Here is a 21995-nt window from a genome sequence, read left to right as displayed (position 1 = left end):
TCTTTGTTCTAGGAAAATGGAGAGTTTCCTAACACTGTACCATGCTTGCAAGTAGAAATCAGCAACACATTAAAAGAAAAGTATAATACATCTAAGTAGGGATCGTATCAAAAATGCTATTATTTTATTTAGGATTTTGCTTCAGTATTCCTAAGTAAGAAGGGCTAATAGCAGCAATAGCAGCAGACTGCAACCTTTTTTTTTTTTTTAAACAATTTTACCTTTAAGCAATCTCTACACCCATCACGGGGCTCAAACTCATGACCCTAAGACCAAGAGTCACATGCTCCACTGACTGAGCCAGCCAGGTGTCCCCAGATGGCAACCTTTTATATAAGGGGCCAAACAGTAACTATTTTAGCTACAAATGATCTCTGTTGCATACTTTTTGTTAAAAAAAAAAAATCCTTTAAAACCATAAAAAGCATTCTTACCTTGTGAGCTGTACAAAAGCAGGCTGCGGGCCAGATGTGGCCTTAAGGCAATAGTTTGCCAACTCCAGGTCTATAGTTCTGTTACATTATGCTGGCTTCTTATAAATTAGTAATGAAATCTTAAATTTATCCATTCTTTGACAGAATATAACTTAATATTGTGAAAAAGTACTCAAGGAGATGAATGAAGCCCAAGCTATAGCCCCTTCAAATATTTATTACCAAGTCAGCCTCGTGATTTGCTGTAGCTGTGAAGAGGGGGTATCACTGTACCCTCCATGAGCAATGGGGCAGGAATGGAAGTCCTAAAAACACAGTCACAGAGAGCCGCACCTACCTCTGTGCCTCCCAGGCGATCTGCAGACCCTTCCCGGTAGGTGTTTAGGTACCCGTCCACAAGTGTGGTTAGGTCAGACATCATCTCATCCAGGAGTGCCAAACGAAGGGGTAGTAGGTAGGTAGATTCCAGGGCCAAAATTTTCAGTAAGGAAGGTGAAAGAGGTCGTGTGAACCACACTTCTGGATTTTCCTAGAGATACCAAAACAATTTTCTCTGAATAATAAGCAAAACTTTAAAGATAACTGTTTATCTAAGAGTTGCTTAACTTAAAACACTATTACCATCATTTTCTTCAATGACAGTATATTCTGAAAACACACACACACACCCCTTATGTATGTATACTTTAAGTGTGCTTATGTGAGAGGAAAAAGACAAGGTGACAGGGAGGGAGGGAGAGAGAGAGAGAGAGAGAAAGCTCAATCCATCGATCAATCGATCAGGGCTTCTCATTCAAAACTGAAGAGAGTAGACTTGATTATAGGACCAAAACTGTAGCCAATATTGTCATGACCTAAGTGTGTAGGTGAGGCTATTAGGAGCTAAGGAAAATTTATCTTACTTTGAGAGAAATAATTGGGATGGTTTTTGTTCCATCACCTTAAACAACGATCCCAACAAAAACCTCCCCTGGAGGATTGTAAATTTACTCCAGAGTACTTTCTGATAACCACTAAATCTGAATCCTGGCTTTTATCCACTTGAAATCACAAACAAACTTCCCATTTGAACCAGCTAAAATTTTGGCAATGCTCATATGCTTACATACCAGCATATGTCTATATAATATGCTGATGATCCTGCTCACAAAACCCTTGGAAAAATTAATGGGACATCTTCACTACTCACCTGAATCAATTTTTGTCTTTCTTCCAGAAAGGAGAGACACTTAGGGGCTACCTTAAGGTGTCTGATTAAACTCTCCTGTAAAGAACTGATGCAGTTTGGAAGAAATCCACCTGTTTCCATGGAAAATTGAAGGACATCTGCTACCTGTGGCATAAAAAACAAAACAAAACAAAATAAAAACCTGTCTGTAGAATACATAGCTATCTCATGGCAGAAATAGCAGAAATATATTTAGAAAAATGTCTTTAAATACCATTCTCCCCAAGGACCCACATGATAGAAAATGCCATCAGAAAAACTGTTCAGTCAACTAATTCTGAAAAATTAGGAAAGAAAAAAAAAAAGGATCACCCAACTTTAATGTATCTTTGTCTATTTTCTTTTCCACTCCTTTTGTTTGCCTGCCTTATGGTTATCTATTACTCTTTGGTGCCTTTAGGCAATGGGAAAAAGGAAGATAAATTTCAAGAATTATTTGTATCACTTATCAGCAACTCTGGCAAAGTTTTGGTAAGGAAAGCTAATACAATTAAGAATTGGAGGGGCACCAGGCTGGCTTAGTTGGTAGAGCATGCAACTCTTGATCTCAGTGTTGTGAGTTTGAGCTCCATGTTGGGTGAAGAAATGACTTAAAAATAATAAAATCTTGGGATGCCTGGGTGGCTCAGTCAGTTAAGCATCTGCCTGTTCGGCTCAGGTTATGATCTCAGGGTCCTGGGATGGAGCTCCACATCGGGCTCCCTGCTCAGAAGTGAGTCTGCTTCTTCCTTTCCCTCTGCCCCTCCCCCATGCTTGTGTGTATGCTCTCTCTCTCTCTCTCTCAAATAAATAAATAAAATCTTTAAAAAAATTAAGAATTGGACTAATTATTTATCTGTGTATGGTAGGCTAAATAATGCCCCCAGAGACATCCACATCCTAACCTCTCAAACATGTCAACGTTGTTTTATATGGCAAAACGGACTTTGCAGGAGTGATTAAGTTAAGGCTCTTGAGATAGGAAGATTATCTTGAATTATCTGGGTGGGTCCTAAATGTAATAACAGGGAGGTTCAGGGAGATTTGGCTACAGTCACTGGAGGTGATGGGGCGATGGAAGCAGAGACTGCAGTGGTGCATTTTTTTTTTTTTAACAAACAAAAGAACAAACTCTTTATTTGAAAACAATTCAGAATCAACTGACCACCTTTTCTAAGACTTAGAGGTTTTTTAAGGGGATTCTTTCCCAGAAAAAAAGAAAATTATGTCATTCCCCAAATACAAATACAATTTTTATCTTACTTTCTTTCTTGCATACACATTCACACTTCTTTATGCCAATATCATAGTACTATTAAAAGACAAATGTGGGGGCGCCTGGGTGGCTCAGTCGTTAAGCATCTGCCTTTGGCTCAGGTCATGGTCCCAGGGTCCTGGGATCGAGCCCCACATCGGGCTCTCTGCTCAGCGGGAAGCCTGCTTCTCCCTCTCCCACTCCCCCTGCTTGTGTTCCCTCTCTCTCTGTGTCTCTCTCTGTCAAATAAATAAAATCTTTAATAAATAAATAAATAAATAAATAAATAAAAGACAAATGTGCTTTCACAACACTTCAGCTTCAGGGCAATCAGTGGGCAGTCCTCTCTTACTGGGACCAATAAAAAGGTTTCAATAAAAAAAGTCAGTACTCTAGGGGCACCTGGGTGGTTCAGATGGTTAAGCATCTGCCTTCAGCTCAGGTCATGATCCTGGGGTCCTGGGATCGAGCCCCACATCGGGCTCCTGGCTCAGCAGGGAGCCTGCTTCTCCTTCTCCCTCTCCCCCTCTCCCCAGTTCATGCTCCTCTTTATATATATCTCTGTCAAATGAATAAATTTTAAAAAAATCTTAAAAAAAAAAAAGTCGATACTCTAGAAAACATTCATGCCAACTCTCCTCATTTCCATGCAAAACTCGAAGTTCTCCAGACTTCTTGATTCCTTTAGCCCTCAATAACCACTCCTTCTTAACCTTCTACCCCACGCCACTGCCACTGAGCAAACACCAACAGGGTCCTAAGCACTTCAGGAAAAATTAGTTTTGCCAAAACTAAACTAAAATAAAAAAGAATTCTATATACTAATATAACTATCTATCTCCCTCTAGTTGCTGGCCAGGGCCAAATGTCACTGGGTTTATGTGTGTTTTCTTGGTCCAGCCCAACAACTGACGACCAGTTTGTGATTGCAAGCAGTGGTACATTTTCAAGTTGGCAGGAGCCACAAGCCAAAGAATGTAGGTAACAGCTGAAAAGGCAGAGAGACAGACTTCCCTCAGAGTCTCCAAAAGAAACAGCCCTGCTGACACCTTGATGTTAGCTCAGTGAAAATGATTTTAGAGCTCTGACCTCCAGAACTGTAAGAGAGTAAATTTATGTTGTTTTAACCTACTAAATTTGTGGTGATTTGTTACAATAGCAATAAGAAACGAATACACTGTGTTAAAGGGAAAAAATTGGAAAAATTCTGAATTCTTGCTTCTTGTAATATGGAAATCTGAAAAGTGAATATGGAAAGATGTGCCAACGTGTTCATATGGGGTCTAATCAAGAAACCTAACGGTCTCAGGGGAACAATGAACAATTCTCTTACATTTTGGAGTAAGCTAGAAATAATATCTATATAGTGAAAAATCCTGAAAGAAGGCCCAAGGAACATGTCAACAAGAGAAGTGGCATAAAGTTCATTATGGGAAGATACATAAAGAGCAAACTTGAACCATATTTAATAACATAAAGTTGAACTTTTAGGAATTTCTGCTCAAAAATATTGGCGAGGGGTATAGAGATCACTTAATAATAATAATAAAAAATAACTGGCTAACTCATTATTTTAACCCCTCTCCAAAGGCTCTAGACTTGTGTATTCAACATGTCCCCTTTGACTGGCATAAACCTAGAAGACTAGAAGAACATAAAGAAGACATAATGAAAGCTAGTGGTTTTACTATTCTCATAGCCAAACCAGAAACTCACATCAGCTCTAAGAGCTAGTTAGTATAGACTAAGGACTTCTCATTTCTCTAGGATTCTCTAGGGCAGAGAAGAATCATAGATAATCAGACTATTTTGGCCCAGAATAGGCTTTGGGGCATATCTAAGACAACCTGCATCTCTGAGGTAGATGCTAACTAGCTCTTAGTCTTAACTGATAAATATGAGCTAAAGGCACAGATTGTGACTGTTCACCTCACACTAACACTAAACACACAGATTGTGACTGTTCACCTCACACTATCTCATGTCAGACTTCTGAATGATCCAAGTTGTTCAAGTTTCTGAATGCTATAGAGTATGGATCTTGCTGCTTCTTTTTTTTTTTAATTTTAAGATTTTTTTTTTTTTTTAAGTAATCTCTATACCCAGTGTGGGGCTTGAACTCACAACCCCAGGATCAAGAGTTGCATGCTCTACTGACTAAGCCAGCCAGGTGCCCCAGAGCTTTCTTCTTATTTGACAAATTCCGGAGCAAAATGAGGGGAAAAATCCCCAATACTTTCTTTTTTTTTAAAGATTTATTTATTTATTTATTTGAGAGAGAAAGAGCATGCAAGCAGGGGAAGCAGCAGAGGGAGAGAGATAGGCAGACTCCTCGCTAACACAGGGCTCCATCCCAGGACCCCGAGGTCATGACCAGAGCCTAAATCAAGAGTCAGATGCTCAACCGACTGAGCCACCCAGGCACCCCCTAAATACTTTTAAGTAACTTTTCTGTAGTGCTTTTAGAGTTCATCAAATGTTCTCACCTATTGTATAGACAACTTACATGAAGAAGAAGGCAGGAATGAGGCACACACACACAAAAAGACTCAATCACTCACCAAATGAGGCCTATTTTCTATAAGAGCCACATATGCTGGACTGAATCCCTGCTTGTACCTGTGTGTCAAAGACATTATTCAGCAAAATTCCATACTGATGAGAGAGGCAATCAGAAAGCCAACGACAATCATGGATAACCTAAGGAATCAGAAGACAGAGTAATTAGATCCTGATTGCTAATCTTACTAGTGGGGGAATCAGCCTACACACTCACCTTCAAAATTCTCTTGTCTTCTAATACCATCTGAAGTCCATTGTTGAAAGCACGACTTCCCAGAAGGAAAATGTCAAATAAGTAAACTCGGCTATTTGTGGCCACCTACAATAGACCATTTAGACACACATATTATAGGATATAAAAGAACTAAGGAAGGGGATCTGAGGATCAAGAAAGATATGTGATAAAATATTTCACACCCTCACTTTTAAAGAAAACAACAGGCATTCAGTGATTCGTAGGGAAAACAAGTTTAAATTGATCTTAAGAAAAGAAATTATCATTTGTGATCTTTTCTTTCTTCTTTTCTCTTTCTTTCTTTCTTTTTCTTTCTTTCTTTCTTTCTCTTTCCTTCCTTCCTTCCTTTCTTTCTTTCTTATGAGAGAGCATGAGCAGGGGGAGTGGGAGAGGGAGAGAGAGAATCTCAAGCAGACTCCATGCCAAGTGCAGAGCCTGACACGGGGCTCATTCCCACGACCCCAAGATCATGACCTGAGCTGAAATCAAGAGTCAAACGCTTAATCAACTGAGCCACCCAGGTGCCCCTCATTGTGATTTTTCAATCACAGAAAGAGACAAGCTGGTGGATATAGCCTTTTGCTTTTTACAGTCCTAAATTTAATGTTTTACATCTCACCCATGACATTTTAATATTCAAAGGATTATAGGTTTAAGAGGAATGAACAGCATTTCATTGTTGATAACACAACATGCTATTTCTCTGAGTCTCATAATATGCAGGGTTGTGTTGGGTGTTACATAAAATTATTCATAAGAGAAGATCCCTGCTCTCTAGCAGTTTTTTTTTTTTTTTAGAAGATTTTATTAATTTATTTGAAAGAGAGAAAGAGAGCATGAGCAGGGGGAGAGGAAGAAACAGACTCCCCTGCTGAGCAGGGAGCCCGACTCAGGGCTCCATCCCAGGACCCTGGGATCATGACCTGAGCCGAAGGCAGATGCTTAACCAACTGAACCACCCAGGCGCCCCTCTCTAGCAGTTTTCAGTAGACAACAAATAAACTGACACAAATGGTAGGATGTGAGACACTGTTTTTTTAGATCAATTTTATACAATCATAAGAATTTTAGATTGTTTCTGATCATAAAATTCACAAAGGCAGTACTATAGCTGGATCATCTACTGAGTCAGGGAATGAAGGCAAAGAGACCCTAATAGGTCTACAGAGCCAGTGACAGGGCAGTCTGATGTCATCTTTGTCATTTTAGGAGCTAAGTATTGATACAGCTACAATTGCCAGGCCTACCTGACACCCATTCTTGGAACTTTCATATTGTTTGCTAGAACAGGATACCTAAAATAGTCACTCCTTGCTCTTTTTCTCTACCTCCTTAATTATAAAAACTGAATTTTTTCAGATTTTCAAAAAGTTTGAAAAATTATTCTCTGCTAGATTGCAAACTCTGTGAGAGGACAGATTATGCTGGATTCACCACTGTACATGCATCAACTAGAACAGAACCAAGCCCATGGATGGCTTAGACATTTCTGCAGCGAGCCAAGGCATGCCATACAATACTCCCTTCCATTTTTCATATGCAAACAATGTATATGGCTCTGATAATATGCATTCCAATCTATATCCTGCTTTCTTCCACTCAGAACTTTGCAAACATTTTTCTACATTGCACTCGTCATCAATTTTTGGCAGCTGCATAAGATCTATCAAATCTACAGTAACGTTTCCTATTGTTAACTACTTAAGTGGTTTCTGATTTTTCGCCAGAAAATGATGCCAAGATCACTAGGTTCTCACATATTTTTTTTTGTATTTTGAATTATTTAGGGTAGATACCTCGATGTAGCCCTGAGAAGTGGGCAGACTGCCAATCATAATAAAATATAGTCTCTCAGTAGGTGGAGGTAGGTCCCGACTCAAAGAACAGAAGACATTGGTTGGGGATTCAGTCTGCTTTCTTGGCTCCCCCACCCCCCTTAAAAACTGATGCTGGTGAGTTTGATCCAAAGGTGGCTGCCCAACCTATAGCTATTTGAGGCTCACTACGAACTTCTTTTGACACAATGGGGACCCTCACCTGACAACTCCCAGGCCCAGGAAAATGAAAATGATGTGGCAGAATCCTGCTGTGGAACGCTACCAACCAGAAAGAAAGATAAAAATTCTTCATATATAAAAAAAAAATCTTTATATATATTTTTTTAAGGTTTTATTTTGGGGGCATCTGGTCATTGGTAGAGTGTGCAACTCTTTTTTTTTTTTAAAGATTGTATTTATTTGACAGAGAGAGACACAGCGAGAGAGGGAACACAAGCAGGAGGAGTGGGAGAGGGAGAAGCAGGCTTCCCACGGAGCAGGGAGCTTGATGTGGGGCTCGATCCCAGGACCCTGGGATCATGACCTGAGCCGAAGGCAGACGCTTAACGACTGAGCCACCCAGGCGCCCCTACAGCATGCAACTCTTGATCTCAGGGTTGTGAGTTCAAGCCCCACGTTGGGTGTAGAGTTTACTTAAAAAAAAAATTAAAGATTTTATTTTTAAGTAATCTCTATACCCAACATGGAAGTTGAACCCACAACCCCGAGATCAAGAGTAGCAAACTCCACTGACTAAGCTAGCTAGCCGCCCCTAAAATTCTTCACATATCTAAGGTGAGAGAAAAGAGCTGGGAAAGACCTCAAGCAGAGCCTGTGAGACAGCAATGATGATTATAAAAGTGAACCTATGAAGAGACAGAAGCTCTTTCCTCTTGAAAAGAATAAACTCAGTACTAGAAGAGTGAAAGACATTCCAAACAAGTTATAGGATAGTGACACTGAGGTGACATAAAGAAGACAATTAAAATCAATTTGTCAGTGAATCCACAATTATTTCAAAATAAAAAGTTGAAAATATCTTTTACCTGAAGCCAACATAGTTTCCCATGACGACACACATTAGCACCTTCGGCTGCCACACTCAGGACACTCTGCTTCTTGATGTGGAGCATCTGGTGAGAAAAAGGAAGGAAATCTCCAGAGAATAAATGTTGCGATTATGACATCAAGAATGGCACAAGTAAAATGGCTAGCAATTAACTAAGTGGTTAATAGGGGCACCTAAGTGGCTCAGTTGGTTAAGCATCTGCCTTCAGCTCAGGTCATGATCCCAGGGTCCTGGGATCGAGCCCCACATCGGGTTCCCTGCTCTGCGGAGAACCTGCTTCTCCCTCTCCCTCTGCCTGCCGCTCTGCCTACTTGTGCTCTCTATCTCTCTGTCAAATAAATAAATAAAATCTTAAAAAAAAAAAAAAAAAAGCCCAAGTGGATAATATGTTTTAAACGTACAAAACTGGACTAATCCAAAACACAAGTCAGCTTCTCTTTTTCACACACACACACACACACAGACACACACAGAGCACACTGAATATTTCTAATTTCTTTTTTGTTTTTGCAAAATTATAACACAACTGGAAAATAAATCATTCATATCCTAAATGCTAATACAAGTTGAAAACTCAGGTACCTTGTGTTACCACTGATGCTACAGCAAAAAATTTCTATCTTTATGACCAGATTTCTATCTTTATGATCAGATTCCTCATGCAAAGAACAGTGCCCTAACACAGGGCAGTTTACTGTACCTGAAGGGAACTCATGTAGTGGCTGATTCCCACAGTTTATACTATTTAGAATGAGAGACACAAGAACTCAACAGGTCCCTTAAAGTCGTAGGTTCATTAAGTTACTCAAAACTGATATAGTGGTATTACAGGAACACATGCTGATCTTTGATTATAATCTTATCCTATTTCAAAACATTGTATCATTCTAAAATCCTTAACCCATAATCTATGAAAATACCTACACGATACAAGATCCTCCCCATTTTACAGGTAGGTAAATTACTTGAGAAAGAAGGGCACGGTAACTTTCACTAGCACGATATCTTCCTTTAGTGAGCACAGAGTGTTTCTACGTTGAGTATTTTCCATCAATGATGAAAAAGGGGGACTGAATTTCAGTTCTACCCTCAACCAACAGCAAGAAGGCTGTGGAACTGGGAGCAAAAGCTGCACTTCTCTACTGACAAGAATTTCCAACTACCTCTTCAAATTTCCGGTTTCTTATCTCATTTTTCGTTGTTGTCGGACCCTTTGAAGAATCTGTTGATATATAAAGAATTCTTACAACACAATTAAAAAATGGGCAAAAGGGGCACCTCGGTGGCTCAGCTGGTCAAGTGTCTGACTCTTGATCTCAGCTCAGGTCTTGAACTCAGGGTCATGAGTTTAAGCCTCATGTTGGGCTCCACGCTGGGTGTGGAGGCTCCTTAAAAAAAAAAAAAAAAAAAAAGGCAAAGGAGGAGCACCTGGCCAGCTCAGTTGGTAAAGCATGTGACTCTTAATCTCAGGGTTGTGAGTTTAAGGCCCACATTGGGAGTAGAGCCTACTTAAAAATGGGCAAAGGAATAGACATTTCTCCAAAGAAGATATATAAACATCCAACAAGCACATGAAAAATGCTCTACATTATTAGCCATCAGGGAAATGTAAATCAAAACCACTGAGATACCACTTCACACCACTAATGTAGCTATAATCAAAATGACAGATAACAAGTGTTAGTGAGAATGTGGAGAAGTTGGAATCCTGCTGGTGGGGATGTAAAACAGTGTAGCAGCTTTGGAAAACAATGGCCAATCCTCAAAATGTTAAACACAGAGTTATTATATGACCCAGCAATTCCACTCCTAAGTATCTATCCCAGAGAAATGAAAACATATGTGCTAACAAAAGCTTGTACCTGAATGTTCATAGCAGCGTTATTCATAATAGCCAGAAAGTAGAAGAACCCAAATGGTGAAAGGATAAAATATGGTATATCCATATAAAAGAATGTTATTTGGCAACAGAAATAAGTGAAATTTACTGATACATGTTATAACTCAGATCAACCATGAAAACATGCTAAGCAAAAGAAATCAGTCACAAATGACCACATATTGTATGATCCCATTTATATGAAATGTCCTAGGGGCCCCTGGGTGGCTCAGTCAGTTAAGTGTCTGACTCTTGGTTTCGGCTCAGGTCATGATCACAGGGTTGTGAGATGGAGCCCCTCCTCAGGCTTTGCACAGGGCATGGAGCCTGCTTAAGATTCTCTCTCTCCCTTGCCTTCTGCCCCTCCCCTGCTCACATGTGCATGCTCTCTCTCTAAATAAAAATAAAAATAATATGTGAAATGTCCTAAGCAGGCAAATCCATAGAGGCAAAAAATAGATTATTGGTTGCCAAGGGCTGGGGGACGGTGGGGGGAGGCATGGAGGTGATAGTTATGAAGTCTAGGGTTTCTTTTGTTGGTATCAAAAATGTTCTAGGGGCACCTGGCTGGCTCCGGCAGTAGAGCGTGTGACTCTTAATCTCAGGGTTGTGAGTTCAAGTTCCACGTTGGGTGTAGAGATTACTTTAAAAACAAAACAAAAATCTTAAAAAAAAAAAAAAAAAGAAAATGTTCTAAAATTCATTGTGATGGATGTACAACTCTGTGAATATGCTAAAATCCAGTGAACTATACATTTTAAATCGGTGAATTTAATAGCATGTGAACTGTATCTTACTTAAGCGGTTAGAGAAAAAAGAATCTGTGGAAAGCTAACTCTCCCTTAAAGAAATGCATAAGCTTTCATCTAGAAGCTTAATGACTCCCCTGTGAACTGTATGCTAGGCTGAATAGTTACTGTCATGTCTGAAATTCATAAATGATTATAGAGAAATTGCCTAAACAGCATGTAGAATGGACTTTTAAAAATATAGTAAAAATATTTCAGACTCTCCTCTAAAACTGCCAATGGCTTTCCTTCTTACTCAAGTCAAACTCAAACTCCTTACCATGTCCAAAAAACCCTACCTGATCTGCCTCCTGACCACTTCCATTTCCTATCACTCTTCTTCACCGTGGTCCTGCCTCCCTGCTGTTCCTCCACACAAGTTAAGTGTGCTTCAGCTCAGGGCCTTTGCACTCGCTAATCATGCTTTTTAAAAGTTCTTTAGCTGAATATCTACATGACTAGCTCTGTTACTTCTTTCAAACATCTGTTCCAATGTCACCTCTTCACAGAGATTTTCTCTGTCCACCCTACATAAAATAGGAACTCCTTGTTCCTCTACTCTTCAAACCACACTTTATTTTTCTTCATAACACCTATCACCAGTTGATAGACATTGTTTGTTTATTTTCTTGCAATAAAATGTCAACTCCTTGGGGTGCCTGGCTGACTCAGTCGGAAGACCATGCAACTCTTGATCTTGGGGTTGTGGGTTCATGCCCCACACTGGGTGTAGTGATTACTTAAATACATAAATAAATCTTGAAAAAAAAATATAAACTCCTTGGTGGTTAGAACTTTGTCCTTATTATTATTTTACCCTAGACTTCAGAACAATACCTGACATTTAGCAGGCACTCAGATATTTTATTGGGAATTTATTAGGGAAAGCACTAATGATCTTATAGTAAGAGAGAAATTTATGAGATACAAACATGATACCCATATGCAGACAATACTCGGAATGATCAAGGGCAATACTTACTGCAGCACCAAACTTCTGCTGGAATTGATCAATGACTGTATATGTCACCTCCTCTTCCTCTGCAGGAGAATGATGGTAATAGACACATTTGTCTTCCTTGGCAATAGAATAACCCTCCCACTCATTTTAGCCATCCTCATAAACTCCTCCTCTATTGCAGCTCAAAGGTCTAGTGTTATTTCATTATGACCTGTGTCAGCCCAACACACAGTGAACACTCTAGCATCCTGTTTCTCAAATGAGAATAAATAAAAGCCCCACCAATGATAATCTTATGAATTAGACTATTTAATCATTTCCTGTGAAAATCCAGTAATGTTTCCTTCCTCATAGATTTATGTCTTAAATATTTCAAGACATGCACTTTTAAAAGGATGTTCATAATAAAAACAAATGGTTTAAAATAAATCAGTCCTGGAGATGGGCCATAGTTCACACTTTTGGAATTCTCTGGGTCCTTAATTATGGTTTTAAATCATGTAATTTAAAAGATTAGAGGTATAGTATACCATATAGTTTCTCTTCATCTCCAACTTCTAAAACTTAGGAGTGGCAGAGGACACAGTCCACGTACCTCTTTTTCTCTCTCCATACTCACTCTCCTAGTGATCTCATCTAGTCTCAAGACTGTAAATATCATCTATTGGCGAATTCTTACATTTGTATCTCCATCTCAGACCTTTCTCCTCCTCTCTAGGCCGACATTCAAACTTCAGTGGACCTAAACTCTTAATCATCTTCCCAAAACCTGTTCTGCCCAGAATTGTTCCCAGGTCAGTTGAATAGCACTCCATACTTCAGGCTACTCAGACCCAAACCCCCAAAGTCACTCTTGATTCTCCTCTTTCACATCCACATCTAATACACGAGTACACTGTGTTGGCTACACCTCAACATACATCCAGAAGTCCACTACTTTTTACCGACCATACTGCTACCACTACGGTCCAAGCTACCATATCAATTTGCCTTAAAATTATTTCAATAGCCTAATAGGTATTCATGCTTTTACCTTCCTCCTCTCTCAGTATCCATACAGTATCTAGAGTAACTTTGTTAAAACAGAAGTCAGATCATGTTACTCTTCTGCTCAAAACCATGCAATAGGAAGTAGAAGTATTTTTTAAAATACCATTGATAATAGTATAAAATATGAAATACTTAGGGATAAACACAGCAAAAGATGTATAAGACTTATACACCGAGAAGTACAAAACACTGTTGGGAAATTAAAGATCTCATAGAGGGATATACTGGTTAATAGATTGGAATACTCAATATTGTTAAGATGCCAATATTCCCCAAACTGATGTATCGAGTCATTGCAATCCCAGTAAAAATTCCAGTGGATTTTTTTTTTTGGTAGAAATTGGCAACCTGATTCTAAAACTCATAGGGAAATGAATAGGGAAAAAATACCAAATAGCCAAAACAACTCTGAAAAAGAACAAAGTTGGAGAACTAACACTACCAGATTTTAAGATCTATCATCAATCAACAGTAAACAAAAACAGTCTAAAAAAACAAAAGAAATAGTAAACAGACAGTCTAGTATTAGACATCTACAATGACCTCCATGGTATGCCTACCCCACTTCATCTCCAACTACCTCTTCTTGCTCCAACTGCACTGATCACACTGATCTGGCTGTTCCTTCAAGATCCTGGCATGTTCCTATCTCAGGGCCTTTATATTCATTCTTCTTTCTGCCTAAAAAACATTTCCCCCAGATATCCACACAGCTCGATCCCTCATCTCCTTCAGGCTTTTGGTCAAACATCACCATTTTTGTGAGGCCTGTCCGGAACACCCTAAAATTGTAAAACCACCCTCTTCACAGACTTCTCTTCCTTCTATTTTTTTCTCCTTAGCATTTGGCACTAGCATATTATATATTATTCTCCTTTATCTTATTTAGTGTCTGTTTCCTGCACCAGAACTCAATGAGGGCAGAGATACCATATTTTGGTATCTCCAATGTCTGGCATATAGTGTGCCCTCAATTATTAAATAAATAAATGGATCACAATATTTTAACTTAATTCAGAGCCTAGAAGCAATGGCCTAGCTGAGTATTCCATATAGAACCTTAACTCAGAGTTATGCCAACTCTAAAGAGTTGTGAACCACAATGAAGAGAGCCTAGACAATTCAGAGCCCCAGTACTCACCTGATGGGCTGTACTTGAGGTCACTCAGCAGAGAGGTGGTTAGTGCCTCAGAGGCAGGAGAAAGAGGCTCACGTACGTTCAGGTCTTCACCTTTACCCATCCTGGTTCTTTCTGTATTTAGACTACGCTTACAAAAAACAACACTCAGATGAACTTGTTCTTTGTTGCTGATGCTTACACAGATTTTGCCACACATCGGTGGTAAAGAATCTGGACCTCCATTTCCTAGAGGACCCACTCATCCACTGCTTTTACACTGATTTGAAGATAACATCTAAAGATGGAAGCAAATATCCATCTATTTCTTCTCATTTCTATTACCTCAGGCCATTTGAGGCATTACACAGCTAATGAATTAGAGGTAAGTCTTTCTACCCTGATGTGTACACTTGAGTAAAATCATCATTAAGGAAATTATTCCACCATACCTGACAGAAGATGCCTTTTCTCTCATCACACCTTGTTCTACTTCATCCAGTAATTCCACTGTAAAATAACCAAATGGCTTCCAACAGTTTCCAATCTGAACCCAATTAACCACTCCCCTGTCTCCCTCTACCACAGTCTGACTAGGTACCACACACAGTAATTGGAAATGAAATGTTAGTCCATGGAGGCCTTCACTGGCCAGCAATAAAGAGCAGAAGAGCCTATCCAAAGTACTGAAGATGCCTAACATTATGTTCCTACCTAGCTTCGCTGGTCATTCAGGGGGATTAGAAAGCTCTCTACATGTTCCAAGGCACCTCGTAGTCATACAGATTGGTTCTAGAGATAGATTTTCTTTCCTATTCATTCCCACCCTGATGCATCTTCCCTCACACCTGTACTGTTTGGGGGTTTCCTCTCAGATCCTTCCCAGATCAGTCCCTTTCACTCTCACAGGCTGGTGCAGTAACAGCTCAGTGATGTGAGTTTTGCACAGTGGCAGTACCCTAGCCAATGAGGTTTATCCGAGGCGCCATGGTTGCAAATTGAAACAGTTCAGCAACATGAAAGGCAATAGAAGCTAGACTAGAAGTCACCAAAGAAATACGAAACATTCCACAGATTCTGAAAAATTTTATTTTTAACCTAACAGTGCAGGGAATGTAGGGCAATATTGCGTATCATTGATTCTAAGATGCACATTTTAAACAACTCTGAAATCAGATATGATTTACAGTAAGTGCACATGACAGTTTAATTGGCAGCTACTTTTTCTTTCTTGGGATGTGAAAGGTAATAGTATAATTTATAATTAACAGCATTTTAGAGTCAATTAAGTATACTTAGGTACTACCCAGAGAAGATCCACTCAGGGGCCACTATATTTCCAAATGTCTCTTTCCCCTGCATTATCGGGGTGTTGAATCTGGGGCAGAGAAAGTGAAAGTCACTAAAAATACTGACTAGTCAATTATTATTCTTCATTTTATTTATTTATTTTTGTTTCAAGGTTTTATTTAAATTCCAGTTAATATTCTTCTTCATTTTAATAATTCTTATTCAAAGTGCTTTTCAGGGAGAGTGGAAAAAGTCTCAATCCATGGCTGATTGAACCACAGGGCAAAGAAGGAGAAGGCTGTCCTTTGAACTAAAAATTATGAACAAAGGCCAAGTCTTGAGAATCTAGAAAGAGATGAAATCCATGTATACAGTTCACAAAGCTGGCCTTCTTTGAAGTTAGGGAGATGGTAGTAGTGATTCCTTTGCTTCTCTTTACAAACCCATCCACAGCCTAGCTCTGATCCAGTGCAAAGGCTAATAGCTAAAGCACAATAAGAATTCCACTATGGGGAGGGGGTGCCAGGTTAGCTTAGTTGGTAGAGCATGGGACTCCTGATCTCAGGGTTGAGTTTGAACCCCATGTCAGGGGTAGAGGTTACTTAAAAACTCTTAAAAAAAAAAAAAAAAAAAGAATCCCACTACTACCACCACCCTCAAAGCCATTATAAAAAGGTGTTAAGGGACAAAGAGTGTTTATAGTAGCATACTCTGTGAGAAGGGACCCTTGGATAGCTGTCTGGAACTGTCTGCCTTGAAATAAGTCTGGATTGGCAGTCATTAATTTGGTGAGACTTTCATCTCTCTCTCAATTCTACCTCCCTCACAAAACAAAGTAATCTTTCAAGCAGCAGTAGTCTCTGGTCTACAGGAGTCCTTTCCTTTCCTCTCTATCTGCCCCACTGGTAAGAAATGAACAGCTCTAGAAGGTCCCAGATCTCCCGCTCTCCCCACTCCTCCACCCCACACTGATCTTTACTCCTCCTTGGAGGGCTTTCTGCTTTTGAGTTCTTCAAAGTAAGAACAGTTCTTGCTCCCCTTTTCTTTTATCCTATTTGGCTTGGCTGAAGCACGCTGACCAAAAAGCTTCCATATCTACTCTTCTTGGCAAACAGTTGGACCTACTCTTGTTAAATGGTTTTTGCTGGCAGAAATGAAGAAGAGAGCTGCATCTTGCAATTCCAAAATCCAAAAATCTCTGAAAACTAAAAATTGTCTGTACCTCTTTTGGCAGCAAAACTGACATACTATTTATAGTCCTATTTTATTCCATTTAGAATGATTATCCATGTTTCCCTGTAGAAATGTGTTTTATTAGAGTGTTTCCCAGATCTGCTTGAGATGTTATATAATATAAAGAGTATACGTTGTGTTAGATTTTCCAAAAATCCAGATTTCTGAATTCTGAAACATTTGGCCCCCAGGGTTCAGATAAGGGACAGTGAATGTACTGTGACTCCATAGTGTCAAATTCAAAAGACAATTCCTTGCTGTTCAGATTCCTAACTACCCACTGGCTGAGTTTCTAGTAACGAGTACCAGCAGTCCTCACACTGTAAAACAAAGATGATTAAAATTCTCTATGACTATTCTGCTCATAGTACCCACTGAAAAAGTAAGATAAAGGTCAATTCTCAAATACCAACTTAAAGAGTTTGTAAGTGCAATATTAAAGGCAATACAACATCTCATATTTTTGCAAATACTGGAATGAGGCAGAGCAGTGAGTTTACTATTACTGTAAATCCCAATACCCACAGTCATGGAACATGCAGCTCTCACCGTTCAGAATCTCATGCCCAAAAAACATCTTCACTCCTGGAACACTTCGACCAGTCTCCACATTCTTCACTGTTACAGAAAACGATTCATTCAGTTAATAAAAAATAGTATTTCCCTAAAATTGTAAGAAAATAATGCCTCTCAAAAGTGCCATATCTAGGGGTGCCAGGGTGGCTCAGTTGGTTAAGCGTCCAACTCTTGGTTTCGGCTCTGGTCATGATTTTAGGGTCCTGAGATCAAGCCCTGTGTTGGGCTCTGCACTCAGTGCAGAGTCTGCTTGAGGATTCTCTCCCTTTCCCTCTTCCTCTGCCCCTCCCTCCACTCACTGACTCTCTCTCTCAAATAAATAAATAAATCTTTGTTTAAAAGTGCCATATCTGAGTTTTACAAAAAATCCCCAAATTATTTTCCCCAAGAAATGAAGAGTCAATAATAAATTACAAAGCTATAGCCTTGAAACAAGTAGCATAAAGAACAGAGAGAACCTCCTAATGGTCCGAGATGAACTTAAAGGGCAGGAGTATGAATTTAAACTTATCCCAAGACTATACTAAGGCCCTTGAGGCTCAGGACTACCTATTACATTTCTATTGATTTTTACTCAACCTAATTCCAGATAAAATTTTAAGGCAGCTGACTACTTCTAGAGTCCATACCCTGTTTCATGCCATGCTACATGCTCAAAAATACTGTCAAGGATAATAACCCAACTCCTGGCCCAAATATAGAGGCTCTTCTGTGAACAGGTAAGAGGTTAGGAGAAGTTTAGATGTCATAACTACAATATGGTGTCATTTCTCTAGATGTAAGTGCTCCCAGGGCTGTATATTTCCGTATCACTCAGCAATCCAAAATAATTCAGTTTCACCCTCACTGTTCCACTGAATATATTCTTACTGAGGTCAAAAATCACAACCGCCTAGTTTTCTTTTCTTTTCTTTTTTTTTTAAAAGATTTTATTTATTTATATGACAGAGAGAGAGGAAGAGAGAGAGCATGAGCAGGGGGAGGGGCAGAGGGAGAAGGAAAAACAGGCTCACCGATGAGCAGGGAGCCGGAGGTGGGGCTTGATCCCAGGACCCCAGGATCATAACCTGAGCCTACGGCAGAGGCTTAACTGACTAAGCCACCCAGGTACCCCACAACTGCCTATTTTTCAAATCCAAAAAGAAGTTTATAGTCTTATCATCCTTGGCTCCCATGTATCCTTTGACAATACAGTTCTTTCCTTTCTTCTTTAGCTTATAGGACATATCTCAAGTTTAGTTCTTTTCCTACTAATTTCCTAGAGCTACCATACTGAGCACCGACTCAGAGCTAGGCACCATGCTAATTATTTGCCTACATTTAATTATCCAGTAACATAACGAGAGAGGCATTTCATTATCTCTGTTATGTAGGAATCTGAGACTCACAAAGGTTGAATAACTTGGTCAAGGTCACACTGCTAATAAAAGACGGAGTTAGGATTCAAACCCAGGCCTCAGGTATTTTAATACGCAACTGTGAACCAATGTTACATTGTCTCCCTCATTTGCTCCTTCCTGTCTCTTCAACTGCCTCTACCACCTCTGACATCCTGATCTCCCCATTTCTCCTTCCCTTTTCCTTTTCCTTCCTTCCTTCATGTAAGTAATCTCTACACCCAATGTAGGGCTCAAACTCACCACCCTGAGATCAAGAGTCACATGCTCTTCGGACTGAATCAACCAGGCACCCCCACATCCACTATTTTTACAGCACAGATTATTTCTCTGAGCTCCACTCATATTTCCAACTAATAGCAGACTTACTCTAAGATTCTCAAATTGAAATCATTATCTTCTCCCAGTAACCAACAAATTTCCTCTTCCCATTTCTATCAACTAATAACTAATATATACCTAATCTTCTGAGTCATAAATGTAGTAATCATTTTCCATTGCTATTTATTTATTTAAGAGCGCATGTTGTGGGGTCGGGGGGAGGGAGAGGGAGAGAGAGAATCTTAAACAGGCTCCACATTCAGTGTAGAACCTGATGGCAGGGTTCAATCTTATGACCCTGAGATCATGACCTGAGCCAAAATTAAGAGTTGGATGCTTAACTGACTGAGCCACCCAGGCACCCTTCCATTGCTCTTTAATTATCTAATTGATTACCAGGTTACTTATCCCATCTCTTACGTATTTCTAAAATCTGCCTTCTCTTTTCCGTTCCTTGCTGAGCCTTAGCTCTGACCCCCATCATGTTCCCTTTATTGGATCCCTTGATTGTCAAAATAGTTCCATCTATGCTCTTTGCCTCTAGTTTCTCCCTACTTCAGTCCTTCTTTCACATTGCTGTCATAGTGAAAATACTTCCTGCCTTGTCCAAATAGTACCTAAAATTCGTAAACAAGTGTAAAGAAATATTTTCAACTTCTTTACAAATATTTTTTAAACATGCCAAGATGAAATATCATTTTTTACCTATACAACTAGCAAAAATTTAAGAAAGATACACATCAGCATTTTTTTTTTTTAAATCCAATGTTAGGGGCACCTGGATGGCTCAGCTGGTTAAGCGTCTGCCTTCGGCTCAGATCATGATCTCAAGGTCCTGGGATAGAGCCCCACCTCAGCTCTGCACAAGCATGGAGCCTGCTTAAGATTCTTTCTCCCTCTGCCCCTCCCCCTCTGCTCACGTGTACTTTCTCTAAAAAAAAGAAAAAAATTAAAAACATAAAAAGTTTAGCCATTAAATTGGAGTTTCAAGTAACATGAGAAAATGCTTTTTATCATGTTAAGTAAAAAAATATATACCTAACTTAATATGTCAACTATAAAAAATCTATGTAATTAAAGACTAGAGAGAAATATACCAAAATATTTCATTTAGACTGAATGCTTTGTTGAACAAGCATGTGGCATATCTTGTTTTCAACTCAATGCCATTTATTCAGGCTAGCAACGAGCTTAGTCTCCCCACAGACAGTGGTGGTTTCTTGGACCTCCAGGGCATCTCTTTAAGGGGACTGACTCAGCTGGGGGGAACACCCTCTTACCCCTCTTTCCTCTTCCTCCTATCCGTAACATGATCTTTAGGTTTGAAGCCATGAAGATGGTAGAGCAGAAAGATGGATAATCCTGAATCTCTGCCAACTCTGGGGAGACTCACAGCAGCCCTGGGACGCCTGCCTTCTTTTATATAAGAGAATAAACTCCTACTTTGTTTAAGCCACTGGACATAATCTGTTTCCAGCAGCTGAGCATGGTTCCTAAATAACACAGCATTAACAATTTCAGGCAACAAGTTTTAAAACTTAGAAGCCTCCCACTGAAAAATCTTTCAAATTGTGGGGTGTCTTGCTGGCTTGGTCAGTAGAGCAAGCAACTCTTGATCTCATGGTCATGAGTTCAGGCCCCACACTAGGCCTAGAGCCTACTTTAAAAAAAAAAAATCTTTCGGGACGCCTGGGTGGCTCAGTCCTTAAGCATCTGCCTTCGGCTCAGGTCATGATCCCAGGGTCCTGGGATCGAGTCCCACATTGGGCTCCTTGCTCAGTGAGGAGCCTGCTTCTCCCTCTCCCTCTGCTGCTCCCCCTGCTTGTGCTCTCTCTCTCTGACAAATAAATAAATAAAAATCTTTAAAAAAAATAAATCTTTCAAATTGTTCCTCATTGCTTTCAGAAGTGTCCAAATGCTACAATATGTTCAGGCCTTCTCATCAGTCCCATACCTACTTCTCCAGCCTTAAGTCTCACCACATCCCCAGAAGGAAATTTACTTAGGTTTTCTGAATGAACCAAGTTTTCACGTCTCTACATTTTTTGTACATGGTGCTACTTCTGCGTAAAACTATGGTTCTCTCAAAGTGCGGTTCTCCAGCTGAGCGTCAGCATCACCAGGAAACTTGTTAGAAATATAAGTTCTTGGGCCCCACCCCAGACCTTAAGAATCAGAAACTCTTAGAGAGTGGCCCAGCAAACTGTTTTAACAAGTCCCCCAGGTGATTCTGATACACAGATAAAGTTTGAGAACCACTGGCTTAAAACACTTTCTACTCTTTTTCCATCCAGTTAAATCTTACTCACCTTTGGGACACCTTCCCCACTATCCTAACCCTACCACTCCCAGATCTAAATTAACTGAAATTTTGTGTTTCCATAGCATCTTGTGCATCACTCTATCAGAGAGGATATCACACTGCATTATACCTTTCTACTTGCTTATCTGTCTCTTTACCAGACTAAGTTTTTTTAAGGACAGGGACCATGTTATTCTTATCTATATCCCTGGTATCTATCACAGTGCCTGTGATACAAAACTATCAATAAATGATTACTGAACGAATTAATATTTCAAAAGTCTGATGTAGTCCCACCCTGGCCCACAAAGGTCTATTTTAACCTATAATATGGCTTAACAATAACACTAATCTCTCAAATGCCATTTATACATGTTTCAATTGTGAACTTGAAACTTATGCCAGGTAAACAACTACCCTAGTAAGTCAATATTCTAGATAAATAAAAACTATATATTGGATCTTAAAGGTGAACACATGTAGGAACTAGGAGGGTGGTACA

The 21995-nt window shown here is 39.6% G+C and overlaps 1 protein-coding gene across 3 annotated transcripts in view; it reads right to left on the bottom strand.

The window, feature by feature from the left end:
* Window positions 1-21995, bottom strand: part of EXD1 (exonuclease 3'-5' domain containing 1) — a 29655-nt gene that overhangs the window by 5616 nt on the left and 2044 nt on the right. For 2 of the 3 annotated variants that reach the window (XM_078079516.1, XM_036084218.2), the window contains exons 3-11: window positions 17447-17515; window positions 14827-14884; window positions 14399-14520; window positions 12229-12287; window positions 8557-8643; window positions 5673-5777; window positions 5516-5596; window positions 1624-1767; window positions 772-963 (exon numbers count right to left, since the gene is read on the bottom strand). In XM_078079516.1, the coding sequence (XP_077935642.1) occupies window positions 772-963; window positions 1624-1767; window positions 5516-5596; window positions 5673-5777; window positions 8557-8643; window positions 12229-12287; window positions 14399-14520; window positions 14827-14884; window positions 17447-17515 (917 nt within the window). The remainder of the gene's footprint in view (window positions 1-771; window positions 964-1623; window positions 1768-5515; window positions 5597-5672; window positions 5778-8556; window positions 8644-12228; window positions 12288-14398; window positions 14521-14826; window positions 14885-17446; window positions 17516-21995) is intronic. The other variant, XM_078079517.1, reaches the window with a different exon arrangement.

The sequence above is a fragment of the Halichoerus grypus genome, chromosome 8, assembly GCF_964656455.1.
Source record: "Halichoerus grypus chromosome 8, mHalGry1.hap1.1, whole genome shotgun sequence".
In the NCBI taxonomy this organism is placed as follows: domain Eukaryota; kingdom Metazoa; phylum Chordata; class Mammalia; order Carnivora; family Phocidae; genus Halichoerus; species Halichoerus grypus.
Note: the sequence above shows the minus strand (reverse complement) of the source record. Positions and strands in the feature narration are given on the sequence as shown.